Here is a 17,539-nt window from a genome sequence, read left to right on the forward strand (position 1 = left end):
GTAAGTTAAATTTCGTTTGCATCAACTTTTATGCTAAAAATTACTTGGATTATTAATTTAAAAATCAATTTTCCGTTTTTTAAAATATTTTTTTAAAAAAATGCATAATAATAATAATAATAATAATAATATAATTAAAAAGTATTTAAAAATAATGTTCAAGATTACGGTTAAAAAAAAAAAAAAAAAAAAATCTAGAAGTGCATATTTTAAACTAAAAATATTATTTTAGTTTTGTCAGCTAAAGAAAGTTAGAAAAATGTTTTTTCCCAAGATATTGAGAGGATTCGAAAATATTATTTATACTATAAATAAATGTGGAATAAATATTTAGTATAAAATAGAAGTTTTGCATGAATGTTAAAGCTGATTTGGATGTAATGAGAATCCTTTTAAAAAATGAAAAAAACAAAAAAAAAACTATAGTTGAAATGCTGATTGTGCCAGCAAATTTATTCGTGTTTTGTTGTGTGTGATTTGTTGTCATGTTATTATTTAGGCCAATAGATGTGGCTTTCAAGCAAAAACATTTACAGGTGATGATAGCGATGCATCTCCTGGAACGCCAAGTTCGGCATATCTTCGTGTGAATAGGAGACGAACGGATCTAATGCCAACGATACCATCGCCACGTGATGGACCGCCGCCCACGTCAGCGCGCAGTTCGAGTTCAAAAGCCTTCACACGTTCGCCAGGTAGGACTTACTCCATGTCCAGGCTGGACCAACTTTCGCAACCTAGGAAACGTCCCACCGAGCTTAGCACACTGACGGAACAGCAGCAAGCTCAGCCTCTGGGCGCTTCTAGCATGAGTCGAAGCATGTGTCATTTAGCTGCATCAGGCGCAAAAATTCTTAAACATTCGGATAATTCTCGTAGCATGGGTACATTGCCGGGCTCGGTACCAGTGCCACGACCCACGAGGGCAGAGAGACTTCGTCGTAAGGCTCGAGAGTATCAAAATCATCAGCAGACAGGTATGCCCGTGTTAAAGTGCACTCAACTCCTGGGGGATTTTTTTTCATTTATTACTATATACAGATTTCACAGAAATGGACAAGTATAGTTGCATTTACATCCAGTGAACACTTATAACAGTTACATACGTGTAACCTGTTACTTATATAATAATTATGTATAAGTAACGGGTTACAACATTATCGTTCATGAGTAATCCCTAAAAAATATAAGTTCAAATTTCCAGTGTTTTGAAATTCGTAAAATTAAAGTAATATATATTTAATATAATTCTTATTTAACGAAAGATTCTATAGTTTGCCGAATTTTCATTTAACAGAATCAATCGTTAAGTAGATATTCTGTTAAATGATAATTCGATTAAATTAAAAATCCACAGTGTAAAGATTTGGGTCGATATTCATTATATTTTACAAAATTCGATCCATTCGAAATTTGAACTAATGAGTTTTAGGAAATATTCATGAATCCTTTTATCTCTCATCTTCGAATTTTACTTTTTCGAATACTTTTTTCCCTAATATTTACCAATTCTTGATATTTTTTTTTTTAAATAGTGAAAATTGTGTGAGAGTAATAAAATTAAATGGAACGATAATTATTATTTTTCTTTATCTTTAATTTATTTTTATTGTATTCATCGCGTTAGATTTGTTTGGCATTTTTCTTTAAATTGAATAATTTCATAATAAGTAGAGGAAGTAGAATTTGAGAAAGATATTCACGAGAACCCTTTCACGCTTACTGGTAGCAAAAGGATTCACAGCTCAAATAAAATCGGGACAAAAAATTTTCCTATTGCCCTTTACCATTGTCGCGGGGTCTCAAAGGCTTTATGAACTCTGTGGATTTTGCTGTGATTCCTTGTGCATAGGAGCTTTATGAGTTGGGAGCACAAACGTTGCATGGTAACATTAAATGGGAGCCTTTGTGAATCAATGAGAAGCTAAGTAAATTTTTCTAACTTGTGACAATTTTTTTTTCTTTAATTTTGAAATTAAATTTGTTTTAATCTTTCATTTCTTTCTATTTTTCCATTCATCTATTTATTGTTTTTATTTTTATTGACAAAAAAATGTGAAACATTTTAGTAATCAAAAAACATTTTTAGAGCATTTTTTTAGTTGAGAGAAACTTTATTTTTAAAAAACATTGTTTTCCACTAAAGCTAAAATTCTTAATTGATATTGAAAAAGCATTTTAATGACTTGATAGTTGATTAGCAATAAGCTCCTGAAAGACAATTTTCTACTCGCAGTCTTTTTGATGACAGAGGTGATGGTATCCCTGAATTCCTTCGATTCTGGTAAGCTAAACAATTATTTTATTTTTTTTACACTCAATATGAAATTATACAAATTTTTAGGTATCTGTACAAAACAAACGCTTTCCTTGTTTATTTCACTTGACTGCGATTATAAATATTCTATATGTCTATATGTTTCATCAATTTTAAGGAAATGTATAATTTCATATTGAGTTTTTTAGATTTTTAAAAAATTTTCCTTTTACTCTCTACTTTCCAATTTTGAAGCTTTTCATTTAGTGGTGGTGGGCCTGTTTAAATTGTTGTCTTTGGGCATCTAACGTTTTATTTGAAAAATATCAAGCTGATAAAAATTAAAAAAGTAAATGAATTTTGACTAACATTTTTCAAAAATTTTGTTTCGATAACTCACGAATGAAGAAATTTGTTTTTTAAGTTTAGAAAAAATAATTTTTGTGCCTGGAACTAATATAATTTTAATTATAATTCTTGTATTTTACCACAGTAATTGACATATCATTTTTTACTTTGAGCACAGAAATAAATTTCTGTTTAAAAACATAACTTACATAAAATTGTGAAAAGAGATTTTAAAACTGCATATGTAATAATTAATAATAATTAAATAAACCAGAAATGATTTTAATTAATTTAATTAATTTTAATAATATTTTGTATAACTTATCGAAAAACTATTGTTGAATTTTGTTGTTTTTTTAAATAAGAGATAAAGTGCTCAGTCATTGTGAAAATTGAGTGAATTAAATATAAAAAGAAAACTAAAACTGTCGGGTGGTTAGGTATCCGCAGCGGGGAAGCTACTCCAAACAGTCATTCGCGACCTCACAGCTCCATGAGTCAACAGAGTGCCTGCAGCGTTGGCAACAGTATCGTGAATCTGCGTCCCCGCACAGCCACCCCTCGTCGTCCGCGACCTGCTTCTATCGCCGGAACTGGCGTTTCTATCCCAGAACGACACAGTGAGCATGGCTTTCTACCTTTCCTTAAGTTCACCTTTTGCAATAATTTCATAGCTCTCAAGAGATAGTTTCGATCCATTCCCTGTAAACTTCTTTTTCAATTTAGTTTTTTTCATTTTCTTTTTAATCATTTTCAATTTAATTTCTACTATCATTAGTTTTTACAATTCTTATTTTCTTTGTTTTTTTTTTGTAATCAATTATTTCTTTCCTTTTTAAATTCTATTTTTTTATTTTATTTTTTTTAATTCATTTTTGTACTTTTTTAATCTTAAAGAAATAGTTCATTTTTGCATTTTGATTAAATTTTGTTGAGCATTATAATTATTATATTATAATTCGGTATGTAGAGCGATAATTTTTGAAAAATAAATATTAAAAATTAAGCTATAAATTTATCTTTGCACGACTACAATTTTATAGATGTGCTTGGAGAAATGAAACTAACGAAAGATTCGAAGCCACCACTGCCAAAGGTCCATAGCACTCCAAAGAAACCATTGATACCGAAAGCTGCTGCGGAGATGATAAGAAAACCTTCTGATAAGCTCATCAAGAGCGCAAGGGCTTCGCCGCGCGTCACACCGAAAGCAACTCCTATTCAGAGTCCCGGAGTCGAGCACGTTCCATTGATTCGGGAAAATACTACCGAAATTATTCGACCATTCGAAGCAAAATACGCTAAACTCGATGAGAAGCTGGAAGAGAAAACTGATCAAGGCTCAGAGAAAATTGAGGTTTGTTGGAAAAATTCCTTTTTTCTCCAATTCTTACGTTGAACTGAATTTACCCAATTTTCATTAAATGGAATTAAATAAGAATCCAATTAAATAAAAATTTTTCGTTATAAAAATTTAGTTTAATATAAATTTTATTTTATCAAATTCAGTGAAACCTTATGAATTTCAAAACTGTAAATGTTATTATTTTAAGGGACTATTCATGCGTTCCTAAAATTTTTTTTTAATTTAGTAATAAAATTTCAAGTAAAATATGAATAAAGTACAAAGAATGTTGGAATTAATTTTTTTTAATTTAAATATTCCTTATATCTAGATTCAACAAGATGTGAAACCAGTAGAAGTTAAAGTTGTCGAGATGAAAAAGGAAGTCAAGCTTCATGAACCGGTAACTACGACTCTTGCTAAGTCAACTCAAGAAGAATCCATTTTGGAAAACTTATCAACTGCAATACAAGATATTGCTCTAAACAAAAAGGATGACAATGCAGGCAAAAAGTCGCCAGAACTTGATTTAAAATCAGAAATCGAGATCGATGAACAAGTTGATATGTCGGGTAAAGTTTTTTGTTAATTCTTCACATAATTTAACTTACAAATTTTAAGAATACAAACTGACGATTTAGATTTAAATAAAATCTTTAATTTATCTTAATTTAATATTAATCTTAAATTTATATTAATATCTGACAAAAAAAAATTTAGTGTGATAATTTTTTTTTTCATTTAGCGTCCATGATTGCAAAAATTAAGATCACGACAGAAGAAGAGGCAAAAGCTGCTTTGGCAGAGCGACGAAGAATTGCTCGAGAACAAGCAGAACGAGAGGCTGAACTTGAACGTCTGCGATTAGTAAGAGAAAAATTTAATTCAGAATATTTTAAATTCCTAAATAATTTCGGTTGCTATTAATTTTTTTAAAATTATATAAACAGGAGGAGCAAGCGCGACTTGAAGCTGAAAGACTACGAGCTGAAGAAGAAGAGCAACGTCGATTGGAAGAAGAAACTCTCCGACTTGCTAATGAAGCTAAACAAGCAGAGGAACAGAGATTACGTCTCGCTATTGAAGAAGCAACAAAACGTGAAGAGGAAGATAGGAAAAAGAGAGAGGAAGAGGCGAAACAGAAACAAGAAAAGGAAGAAGCTGAGAAAAAGGCTAGAGAGGAAGCAGAAAAGTGAGTGAATTTAATTTTCAAAACTATTTTTTGTAAGTAGTCTAAATAAAAAATTTTTTATTCAAACAGTTTTTTGAAAAGCTGGTATTTTTTTCACATTATTTGCATGAAAAAACAATGTTGCGATTGGTATTATACAATTTTTGAAATGCTGTTTAGACAAAGAATTGAAATGGCGGAACGTCTGAAAAAGGAAGAAGAGGAGCGAATAGCCAGACGCAAGAGAGTCGAGGCTATTATGCTTCGAACTCGCGGAAAGAACCAATCTAATTCCAATAAGGTAAATAATTGTACAAAATTAGCTACTTATGTAAAAAACTAAAGACTGAAAAAATGACATGGAAAATTTTAAAATTCAACAGGGTGAAGGTGGCGATGGTGATAAATCAAAAGAAGACAGTCCAAGTGACGAGAATAAAGCAATGCCCGGCGATAAGGTGGACGATATTATGACGGCCAGTCTTATATCTGAGGCAACTCAACAATTTATCAGTGGCGAGCAAAATGCTCATCGTATGGAAAATAATTCATCTCCTGACATTGTGCGCAATGGTATGCACACAAATGGTATCAATGAAAATAAAATAATTCTCGATAATAATCAGGATAATGGAGGGGAGCTAAATGGTCATCATACGAATCATGGAAATGGCATCAACACCCAAACGATTGTCCTGGATAATGCCACTGTGTGAGTATGCAAAGTACAAATAGTCAAGGGCTCTTAGGGGATTATATCGTAATGCATACAGAAAAAATAATTCAACTGCATTGATTGTATTTGAACAAATATTATCATGCGAAAATTATTCCTGAATTTAATTTCACTTTAATTTTAATCACGATACAGTGGATATCGTTTCAATTATTTTCAAAAAGTAATTAAAATATGTAAAATTAAAATTTTTTAAATTTCATCATTTTTATTAATAAATTTTATTGAATTTGAATTAATTAGATATTTAAATTTTTTAAAAAATAAACTATAATATTTGAAAAAATTGTTTAAACAAAAAAATTAATTAGTAGATATTTTTAATGTTTTTTAAAGTTTTATGCAAGAGTTACAAAGATTGTTATAATTATAAGTAATTACGAAAAAATCGTTTTAATCAAGAAATTTTAAAAAATGGTTTTGATTCTCAATTCGTCAACAAGAAAAGATTGTTTCTCAATAAATAAATATAAAAATTAATAAAAAAAATAAAAAAGTTCAAAAGCAATGATAATAATGTTAAAATAAATAACAAATGGAAATTAAATTCAGAGCATGATTGTGTTTGTTGTAAAAAAGTTTTGACAATTCACAATTGGACGAATGGTGAAATAAAAACAGTGAAAGAATCAAAGGACTATAATTATCATGAATTAATAATCTCTCAAAAAAATAAGAAAATAATAGAATAATAGGAGAGCGATTATTTAAAAAGTAAAAACAATTGCATTTAAAATGTTCAATATGTGACGACGCAGGGAGTTGTTTGCTCTGTAGAACAGATGACTTTAAATGACTGAAGACTTGCCGTGGTTATAAATCATTAAATTAAATTTTAATATTTGAATGAATGTAAGGTACGAATTCTATCATAGTTATCTGGATCTTGAAGATCTTGTGTGCATAAAAAACTAAATTTCATGTATATTATTATTTATTTGTAATTTAAAAATTTATTGTTGTGCTTACACAAGAAATTTTTTCTCTCAAATTAATTTTTTTCTTGTTAAATTTACACTAATTAGTAATTTTTTTAAATATCTTCAAAATTACAATTTTTAAATTTTCGAGTTTTTTTAAAAATTTTTGAAATTAATTTTTTAACAATTTTCATCTTTCTGCAGTCACTCTTGTCCTTTTTTCAGTAACTTTGATTCTTTTACAATATTAAACATTTTCAAATAATAATCTAAATTTTCAACATTAACTGTCTTTTTATTTATTTAGAAAAGCTATAATAATTTCGAATAACTTTGATTTTAATATGCAAAAGTGGCTTTTAAAATTTTTTATCAAAGAAAATTACGCACATTTTTATTTTAAAGCAGATTTATAAATTTAATTGACAGGAGTCAATGATTTCAATGTTTATTTTTAATTTTAAAATTAATTTGAATATTTTATTTTTTTTATTTTATTAGAAATAATGATTGTAGAATAATATCACTGATTTAAGGAAACTAATATGTGGCTATGACAGGAATTTATTAATTATAATACACATTTAAATACGAAAGCGAAAAAAATAATTATGTATGCGTGAAAACAGCACAGTTATCGAGTAAAAGATTTTATTGCGCTTCATTTAAGAAGTAACTGCCTATTATCATAAATTTAGTTAAATAATAGCGAAGTTAAATGAATTGATAAATAATAAAACTAAAAACAAAAAGGAGTTTTTATCGTCGACACTTTAATACTGTACATTGCAAAAGTAGTCAGAGCAGTTGACGAAGACAGTTATGTGATTTAACAAACGCTACGTTTTATTAATGATAATTCACGTTGGACTTTATAATTATTAACAACAAAATACTTCGTAACTAATGCAATTGTATATTACATTATCTAATTACTGTATATTTCGTAACTTATAATATGTAATTATGGTTTTAGTTTAAAAAACAACAACAAAATCATTGCTAGATTAAAAAAAAAATAACAAAAATATTTGAGAACGAGAATTTAAAAAAAAATTTAATGTCGATCATAGAAATATCATGAAATAAATCATAGAAATTTATGATCATAAAAATAAATTCAATGTACATAATGTAAAAATATCAAAGAACAAGTATAAACGTAATTAATCATCTACAAATATTGTTCATAATTTCATATTTAAAAGAGATCAGTAAAGATTTTTTCCCCTATTTAAATGTTTCTTTTTAAAGTTGTATTTTATTTCGGCTTTAATATCAAACTAAAACAATATTAAAATTTATATTATTATACACTATGAAATTAATTGAATTAGTTAATTCAATTTATAAAACAGAATGAATAAAATTTCAAAAGCAATTGAATACAATTTTGAAAATAATTTTAAAAAATAGGAAAATCAATTGAAAATTAAAAAATAAATTGAATCAATTGCAAATCAGTTTACTTAGAAAAAAACTAATAGTACTTATTATTAAATTAAAAAAGCTTTACTGACCTCGTCTTTTGCACTTTTCCTCGGAGTACTCTAGACATTATTCGGTATTTTGTCAAGATTTTAGACTTGACTATTTTATTTAACTTGAAGTATATCTATATACATCAGATACCTCAGAAATATTTTGAGAGACACGTTGATTGATTTTTGTTTCTCACTCGAAACGTCTACCTCTGTTTATCATATTTTGTTGCCCAAAGGAAGTTCTCGTTCATATGTGCAACTTTATCTTCACACGCTGGAAATACTTGTAATTTACTTTGGTGAATATTTGCGTAAATACAAAAATGCACCAGTTTTTTTTATTTTTACGTGACGCTAAATAGTTTTTTTTCTCTTTCTTTCTTTTGCTTTCTTCTTTAAATTCACATTATGTAGTCTGCATGTTGTGTTTTTTATGTTATCACTTCATTATTATTAATAGGATATGCCTTTCACATTTTATTTTGCACAATTTGTTTAAAAAAATTTTTTTTCTCTATGTGTCGCCAATTATTTTACACCATTATTTGTTAATCAACATGCTGTCTACTTTTGCCATGTACTTGAAATTTTTTACAATTCGGCGTTTCATTGTCTAATTTTTTTCATTTAATCATTATCAAAATTCGGGCATGAGTTTCATACTTCATTTTAATTAGTTCAACTAATTACCAATCAGCAAAATAAATTATGCAAACTATTTTTTTGTTAAAATTTATTTTGTTTTAATCTTTTAAGTTTGTTTTTTTAATTAATTATTGCTAAAAATTTGTATTTTAATGAAATGTATTTTTCTACTAAAAATTTTTTTTTTATAAAATGATATTTTTTTAATTATAAGTATTTTCAATTTTTGTGAAATTTATAAAACTCGAATCATTCTTTGCATTTTATAGAGTACTGGACATTAGTACCAAGTTACGCTTTTTTGCTTTATTAGTTTTTTTTCTCTCTCTGAAAATAATGTAAAAACGGAAAACAATACTTAAGGAAGAAGAATCATCTCTTCATGTATACCTTTAGCAGATATAAAAATGTGACAATAATTTAGATTTAAGTAACATATATCCTAGTGTAGATATTCAGTCGCTTTTCTTTCACTCTTAACATCTTAAAAAAAAGTTTTTTAAATAGAAATATATACCGGGTGTTCCGACGAATATCCGAATTTTCTAAAAATGTTTCTCTTTTTTACAAGAACACCCTGTATAAATGTTACACACAATTTGCAAGACACTTTCTATATTGTGCTTACAAAATTTATCGATATTTTCAAAATATGTTAATTAATTTTATTTAGAGACAAATGTTATGTTAATTTAATTAAATTAAAAAACAGGTAAATTTATTTTTTTGCTTGAAATCTGAAATTGGAAAATATCAATAAATTTGATAGTAATAGGCCACATCCGTTGTTTAGTTGAATTAACCAAGAGAAATTGAGATTTGTAGTGATTGTAGTGTTTTTTTCATTATTTAGTGTTTTTTGTATGTTTTCATTGGCTGATTTTATAGCAAGCAAAACAACGTGACCAACAACCTGTTAGACCTGTCGGATTTTGACAATTTGAGTAATAGTGGTAGTGGACCAATACTTGAGCTGACACCCAATCTAGCAAATGAAGACACGCTAAACTCAAATCTTAATCCATCAGCAATACCATTTACTCCAATGGCCAATTCCTTTGTGTCAACAACTAATGTCAACACTAATCCTTTCCAGGATGTTTTTAACAACAAACAAGATAATCAAGTAACAGGTACTGCTATGCTCAATTACTTTTTTTACAATTGTAATCCATTTATTATGTGAAAAATTCTTTAAAAAAATAAGTACCGTGAAAATTCCCCCGAAATAGAAATATTAATCTGAAACTGTTTCATTATTTAGATCTACTATCATAATGAAAACGACAAACCATTCAAGAAGAATCAGGAAGATACAAACAAAAAGAATAATCAATTTGCTCCGGACATCTGATATAGAATCAATCTGAGAGTATCGAGTTTCAAGATATTTCAATTGTAAATAAAACAAAACTATTTAGATACAGAAACAAATAGGGATCCGCAAAATGAGAAGATGAATTGCAGTAAACTATTAATACAATAGGATCCAAAACAATTATCTTTGGCTGATAACAGTTTAGCTCAAATCAGTTAAACTTTATCTATCAAAAAAAAAATAATAATAATAATAATAATAATGAAAGAAGTGTAAAATAATATATAACGTTAATTAATAATAATATTATTAAAGAACAGGCAAGTAAGTAAGTTATAAGTAACTTCAAAAAAATACATAAATATGAAAAAAAAAGAAAGAAACCCATCATATTAAAGCAAACTGATATCGAGACTAACTTTCTTCGAGAACTTTAAAAAGGATATTTAAATGCTTGTTTGTAACATTTAATTCAAGTCTTTGTTTTTTATTTATATATTATATATACGGAAAAAAGAAAAGCAAAATTATTTTCATCAATATTCTATTCTCACTAAATACTCTGCGGATAAAAAGGGACCCCCGAATTCGAATCATGTAAGATATAAATGTAAAATTTTTCTGTTTACTAGAAGTTATAGTTTGATTCAATGAATCTTTGCTTGACTATCGCAGATTAAAAAAAAATTACGAAATCATTGTATTTATGTGAAGATTTCCTGTGAACACGGCCTAGGAATTTTCATTTATTACAAAAGAGGAGAAAAATATATATTATGTGTATATGTATTCAAGATATAAAGATATCATCATCTTATATAGGATTTTTATGAAGATATCTTTATATGAGATAAAAATATCTTCTCAACGAGGATATTTTATATTTATTATAACATTATAAAAAACTATAAGATATTACAATAATTATAAAATGTTTTAAAGAATGTAAAATATCTTCATTATCTCAAAAATGATGTAATATTTCATCAAGAAAAGATAAGTTTACATCTTGAGATAGAGAGAGAAAGAGAAAGAGAGAAAGAGAGAGATTTAAATAGCACCTTGATTAGAAATGAAAATGAATTATTTAGTAGCAATTTTTAATTGAGTACTGTGAGGAAAACGATATAGCGACAGCTTTTCTTCCATACGTTTCGGGGCGTGCGCTAACTAGTCAAGCGATTTTACTGTTTTTATCAGATATATTATATTGAAAAAAAGAAAACAAATGAAAACGAGAGCGAAAGGAAAATAAATGAAAGAATATGTGTGCATGAGAACGAGAGAGCGAGACCGAGTCCATCAAAATACTGGTAGTCTAGATTTCATTGTTATTTGCGATTTCGTAAATTTACCACATTAGTTTTTAAACTGTGATGATAATTGTTTTGTTGCATGGTTATATATTATTATACAATGTGCAGCATCAATAATTATGTTTTGTTTATTTTTCTCGACGATACATTATCATCTTTTTTATAATTAACATTATTAATTACTAATTATGAATTAATATTATAATTATATTATTAGAATTCTAGTATTATAATTATAAAAATCTAATTATTAATAATACTATAATTGTTGCTGTTTATGTTATTCTCCATAATTCATTTTTTCAAAAATGTTGCATACGACAAAAAATATTCTTTGTAATAAACTGAAATCTCTGATTTTTCTAGAGAAAATCAGATTCTTTCAGAAACAAATTAAGATATATTCAAAAAAATATATCTTATTAGAAAAGATTTTTTTACAAGAAAAATAGTAATTTTTAATGATTTCAGTGATTTAAAAAAAAATGAATTTTAAAAATAAAAATGTATTACAAAAATTAAAATTTGGGGAATTTTCTCCGAGAATTTATTTTTCTTTAAAATATTTCTTTTAAATTCTTTAACTATTATTTTTTTTATTCTTTTTAAAGTATTTTGATGCTGCACATTTGTATTTATTAAGATGAATCTTAGAAAAAAAAATTCTGTGTGAAGTAAAGTTAGAATAATTAACATATTCCTTTGGTGGCTATATATTTTTATTATAAATGTTTAAAAGAAAAGAAACGAAACAAATGCATTCTACGGCGAGTGATGTTAAAATTTTTGCTTACAATGTGCGTTTATTTACGCCACGTGCTATTTACACCGTAGATATAAAAAATTAATATTGCGACGATAAAATTTGCGGTTTTTTTGAGTATTTTTAATGTCTAATTTATAAATCGAATAAAAAGAAAGGGAATTTAAGAAAAATTGCACTAAATTTTGTCACGATTTCTGATTAGAACGAATTTATAAGTTTTTCTTTTTTTATATGTATATACTTTTGAATAATTTTTTTTCATTGTTTTTTTTTCTCGTGAAAATATCTACTTTTATGCTGATAGTAGATGAATTTTTCTATGAACTTGATTTTTTTTTTGCACACTTTTAAGATGTATCGTCTAATTATTATTAACTGATACTAATTGCGATATGGTAGCACAAAAAAATAAAATTCCCATTATGCTGTGTAATGTGAGAGACAAAACTTATACATAATTTGATCAACGATTTTGTTGTAATGATAATTGTAACCAAATTGCAAATTTAATGACGAGTTTCATTTAAAAAAATTAATTTCCTGCGTGTGTAATTATATATTTGGGTCTTATTCTGTGGTCTAGGTTGATGTTATAATTATTTATTTTATTTGTCTCTCAGCGAACCTATTTCCCTTCTTTTTTAAATCCACATCCGTTTCTGAGGTAAGAAAGAATGTTTCTACATATTTAAGAAAATGAGGACACTAATAATACCAGTCATGTCTAAACAAATACTTTGTATTGTATAAATGCTTATATGTAATAAATACTTAATACTGATTAAGTCTTTTACTTCATGTTACAGTTACTTAAATTCTTTGCTTTAATTAAATATATTGTGTTGGAATAATTTTTCAATTTTAACATTTTATTATTTAAATTTTTATTTATAAATTATAAATTTTAACTATTATTTATAATTATAAAATTTATATAAATTATATTATGTAATTAAATTTTATTTCAAGAAATGTATAAAAAAAAGATACCTAGATTTCAAATAATATTATAAATATTTGTTTTAAATATCATTAGATAAGTTAACATTTTCTTTTTAATTTTCATGATATCTATTTCTAACTAGTCCTGAAATGAAACTTTGCATTTTATCATTATATTCCTTTTCGGTTATATGTTGAATGGTTTTAGCATAAATAACAGGTTTGCATAGATTACCTTTGTCAAGAGATAAATCATTTTTCGTTACTTTATTTTTTCCAAAGTCTAAATCAATAAATCCTTTGACATTAACGTAATCCAACACTTGAAAAATTCCCAATTTACCATTGTTTGTTTCCTGCATCCATCGTTTTTCCAAGTTCTAAAATTATTTGACTATCAAATTTATATCTTATAAAAATTAACATTGATAAAGAAAAATTATATTGAAAATCAGATTTTATCTATTTATTTAAAACATTTACTAACTTGTATTTCTAACTGGTATTGATCGGGTTCTAAATTTTTTAATTCAGCAACTTTGCTCAATCTTTGGAATTTCGAATCAATCTTCTTACGTTCCTCTTTCAGTTCATTCATCAATTTGAATACTACTGAAATTTGTCCTGTACCATCGTCAACTGAAATATTAAAAATAATATTAATTAATTAATTAATTAATTAATTTTGTTTATAAATTTAGAGGAATAGTTACTTATAAGATCAAGTCTACTTCGTTCATAAGCTTTTGTTATAATGCCAATAATCTCAACGTTACGGATTTGCAGTTCTGGCATATTAAGCACATGTAATCGAGGTTTATCTATGGAAAAGAAAGGCCGCAGTCTGTGTATTTCCATTATAAGAAGGGGCACCTTTTGATCAATTGTATCTATAATATTAACAAAAAATTAACTTTTATATGTATATATACTCTAAATACGAATTATTACCATTTATTTACATATTAATTTCATATTTACTTTTATTCCCTTTAAAATAAGGCCATTCTTTTTTTCTTTCTTCATTGTTTGATGAAGTATTCATTCTTAAAGTGTGTAATATTAATTATAATAGCAAAATGTATTATTTATCACATTTAATAACGTTTTAATTAAAAGGTATCTCATTTTCTTAAACAGTGAACATCATCATTAATCAAAATGTAAACAACGATCAACATTCAAATGCGACTTAAACATAGGTTAGATAATTAAAGGTAAGGCTAGATAAAACCGGAAATCAAAGCAAAGTATATTACGGCGGTTCAATTTAAATAAAATAATTTGTAATAAATGACGACTTATAAAAAAAGTATTGTAACTAATCGTAATCAAACAACTTTAAAAATGTTAGAATATTAGACATTTAAAATTAAACAACAAAATTTATAATGAACTTTTGTCAACATATATTACTAACATTTTCATTTTATACAAAAATATAAACCATGAATATTGTGTAACATTATTCGTAAAGGTATATTTATATAATATTTATATCAGATTGTAAAACTATAAATTTGTATCTTAAATGCTTGATAATTTATGTTAAAATGTATGTATATTAATTGTTCAATAATATTTTAACATTATGCCATAAAAAAAAGTCTTCTTGGTTACCATATTAATTAATTTATCAATATACATATATATAATGAGCGAATACTAATTATTATAATTAATTGTAAAACAACATTTTCACGATGGCACCAATTTTGCAGCGGGATAAACAAGAGTGTATATTCCTATTAATGAAGAAATTACACCTAATATTCCCACAGCACCAGGACTTAATTTTGTATAACCTAATGCAGTCAATGGAATAAAAATATCGCAACCATTTTTAATTGTATCCGATATAATATCTGTGCGATACTTGAAATGACTGCAAACTTGACCGTAATATTTTAATACACTACGTTTTGAGGCTCTATTCCATAATAAATTTGTTTTACAGTCTTTTAAAATTTGAAGAATTTCATAAAAATCTCTCGTCAAATTCATGATAAGCATCATTAACCAATAACGATTTGACATTGAAGTCCATTTGGAAATGTCAACTTGCATTATTCCAACACGACCAATCCAAATAATATGATCAGCCAAAAGGAAGAGAGCACTCGAAATTCGTGATACGGACATTGTTATCCTTATAACCACATCGGGATAATTTATTGTCGAAAATGTAGAGTATAGACTCTCGAAACATCTTCCTAGTCGTAGCACTGCAAAAAAGAAAAATTTCTTGAATTATAAAAGAAAACCAATGGAGAATTGGACTTTGAAATGGTGAAATAAAAATACGATCAACAAACAAAAGTGCTGAGTAATTTATAATTTAAAAATGTAATATATATATATATATATAATAAATAAAATTCCCTCACATTTTCTAAATGAGCTGAAGGTGTATTCGAGACTTTTCAAAACATCCACAGAATAAGCTGTACTGTGTTTATTTTGAGTATAAAACCAGTAAGCACGACTGCCGTATTGCAAAGTTCTAATAAATTAAAATTAATACTCAAATTTTTATGAAAAATAAGTAGGTATCAAATAAGTTTAAAAAAATAGTTAAAAAAATATCGAGTAAAAACTAACCTTATAATCTTATCACGACCAGCAGTTTGATTGTTTAATTGTATGAATGCATCCATTTTAAAGCGTAAATTATTAAAAAAATATAGTATATAACCAGCCGTATACTAAATATGTAAATAAGATTTATTTAAAACACCTGAAAATAATAATACAATATTAAAAATGAATTGTTTTTTTTAATAAATGTATCAGTTGTATTTATTCTCTTAATTTTTAAACTAACACTTTTAGATACTGTTTTCATAAAAAAGATTAAACATTTCTTTTGACATTTGTTTTGTTGTTAAGTACGTCCTTATGTCTTGCCGAGAAAAAAAAGTTTATTTTATCGCGCATGCGACTTTGATTTGTCAGTTCAATCCTAAAAGCGGGAACGTTTAAAATAAAAACTTGCTAAGTAAACAAAACTTTAAATATGTTTTTGAACCGTTGTTAATTAAAAGAAATTATCTTTGCGGATGGTTATAGAATAAGATTATTTTCAACTTTCCATATCTATAATCAATCAGTAATAACAATAGAAGAATGAATATATAGGCTGACCCAACCACGTAATAATCTACTGTATTTATCGAAGTAGGTGTTGCATGTTTGAGTCAGCCAATATTATTATTTTCAAGTTTAACCACTATTGGTATAATTATAATTGAATTCATTGTTTTTGATAAATACATAATTACATACATTCCTTTGCTAATAGTTTAGTACGAAGTCTTTTTTAAATTCTTGACTTTTAACCATGATAATAGCTTGCCAGGTAAACTGAAATTATTCAGAATGAACACGAATGCTATAACAGGTTTCACAAGCTCCATCAGAATTGAATTCTTAGAAATTTATTTTTATAAGTATACTAAATATTAAAACAATATTTATATTCCTTTAAATTAGTATAATATTGTTTTTATGGAAATATATTCAAATTGGAAATATAGCGCGAAAATGCACAGTATATAGGGTACGTGGTATTTTTTATTCGTTCTCTTATTTTTTTAAATAAAATGATAATTATATTGACAAATATATTATGTATTTTAAATTTAATTTTTAAATAATGTATATGGAATACATTTGTGTCTTGTTTATTCTACAATCATTGAAGTGGAACATATTCTAAAGGTACCTGCTATTTGAAAATATAATCGAGTTTTAGTTTTTTCTTTCATTTCCCTTAACTGTAGCCTGCAAATGAAAAATAACATCCCTAACAGCATCCGGATATTCGGGATATCCTACACGGAGGCTATTCTTGAGAAGATTTAAAAGTTTTTTTTTATCATTTTCAAGTTCAAGAACCGGGGTTTCTTATTCTTATTAGTTTTTTTAGTCTCATTAAAGCAGTTAAAGAAAGTAAAGTTTCAAAAAATTGTTATTTAAAAAAGAATAATTTTAATATTAGTTTTCAGTTAAAATTATGAGGAAACCGAGAAGGAAACTTTTTTTCTCTTTTAGTTTATACACTGATAAGATAGAAGGCGATACTATTCTCTTATTTCTCAATATATAGGGGAGAGCGGGGCAAAGGCGTTTTTCAAAATATCTTTCTTCTTTCTCATCTAATACAATTTTTGTTTACAGTTTATTATTAATATGATTAAAGCAATTAATTAGAAAAGAAAAAAACTCGAAAATATTAAGTACAATAAGAAATATAATATAAAAATAGTTTTTGCAAGGAAGAGATGAAAAT

At 26.4% G+C, this 17,539-nt stretch overlaps 3 protein-coding genes across 22 annotated transcripts in view; 1 reads left to right on the top strand and 2 right to left on the bottom strand.

Annotated features, from left to right (window-relative positions):
- LOC127278798 (ensconsin) overlaps nucleotides 1–13,087 on the top strand; it is a 95,360-nt gene extending 82,273 nt beyond the window's left edge. For 16 of the 19 annotated variants that reach the window (XM_051300772.1, XM_051300796.1, XM_051300806.1 and 13 more), the window contains 10 exons: nucleotides 537–977; nucleotides 3,046–3,225; nucleotides 3,649–3,962; nucleotides 4,282–4,522; nucleotides 4,696–4,817; nucleotides 4,901–5,142; nucleotides 5,302–5,422; nucleotides 5,505–5,833; nucleotides 9,795–10,039; nucleotides 10,171–13,087. In XM_051300772.1, coding sequence (XP_051156729.1) covers nucleotides 537–977; nucleotides 3,046–3,225; nucleotides 3,649–3,962; nucleotides 4,282–4,522; nucleotides 4,696–4,817; nucleotides 4,901–5,142; nucleotides 5,302–5,422; nucleotides 5,505–5,833; nucleotides 9,795–10,039; nucleotides 10,171–10,184 — 2,249 coding nt within the window. In that variant the 3' untranslated portion in view covers nucleotides 10,185–13,087. The remainder of the gene's footprint in view (nucleotides 1–536; nucleotides 978–3,045; nucleotides 3,226–3,648; nucleotides 3,963–4,281; nucleotides 4,523–4,695; nucleotides 4,818–4,900; nucleotides 5,143–5,301; nucleotides 5,423–5,504; nucleotides 5,834–9,794; nucleotides 10,040–10,170) is intronic. The other 3 variants (XM_051300723.1, XM_051300776.1, XM_051300815.1) reach the window with 2 other exon arrangements.
- A 157-nt stretch (nucleotides 13,088–13,244) lies between these two features.
- LOC127279097 (uncharacterized) lies at nucleotides 13,245–14,487 on the bottom strand. Of its 2 annotated transcripts, none has more exons than XM_051301249.1 (4): nucleotides 14,230–14,487; nucleotides 13,980–14,138; nucleotides 13,736–13,887; nucleotides 13,245–13,628 (listed from the first exon to the last, which is right to left on the bottom strand). In XM_051301249.1, the coding sequence occupies exons 1-4, from the start codon at nucleotides 14,291–14,293 to the stop codon at nucleotides 13,362–13,364; spliced, it is 642 nt and encodes a 213-aa protein (XP_051157206.1). In that variant the 5' UTR covers nucleotides 14,294–14,487; the 3' UTR covers nucleotides 13,245–13,361. The 2 variants fall into 2 exon arrangements, with proteins under 2 accessions (XP_051157206.1, XP_051157197.1); XM_051301240.1 differs by having other exon boundaries at nucleotides 13,962–14,138.
- Nucleotides 14,488–14,633: 146 nt separating this feature from the next.
- LOC127279088 (peroxisomal membrane protein 11B) lies at nucleotides 14,634–16,210 on the bottom strand. Its single transcript, XM_051301229.1, has 4 exons — nucleotides 16,073–16,210; nucleotides 15,850–15,985; nucleotides 15,636–15,751; nucleotides 14,634–15,473 (listed from the first exon to the last, which is right to left on the bottom strand). The coding sequence occupies exons 2-4, from the start codon at nucleotides 15,903–15,905 to the stop codon at nucleotides 14,947–14,949; spliced, it is 699 nt and encodes a 232-aa protein (XP_051157186.1). The 5' UTR covers nucleotides 15,906–15,985; nucleotides 16,073–16,210; the 3' UTR covers nucleotides 14,634–14,946.
- Nucleotides 16,211–17,539: the final 1,329 nt, after the last annotated feature.

The sequence above is a fragment of the Leptopilina boulardi genome, unplaced genomic scaffold, assembly GCF_019393585.1.
Source record: "Leptopilina boulardi isolate dan_hultmark-lab unplaced genomic scaffold, ZJU_Lbou_2.1 LbouV2_112, whole genome shotgun sequence".
NCBI classification, from domain to species: Eukaryota; Metazoa; Arthropoda; class Insecta; order Hymenoptera; family Figitidae; genus Leptopilina; species Leptopilina boulardi.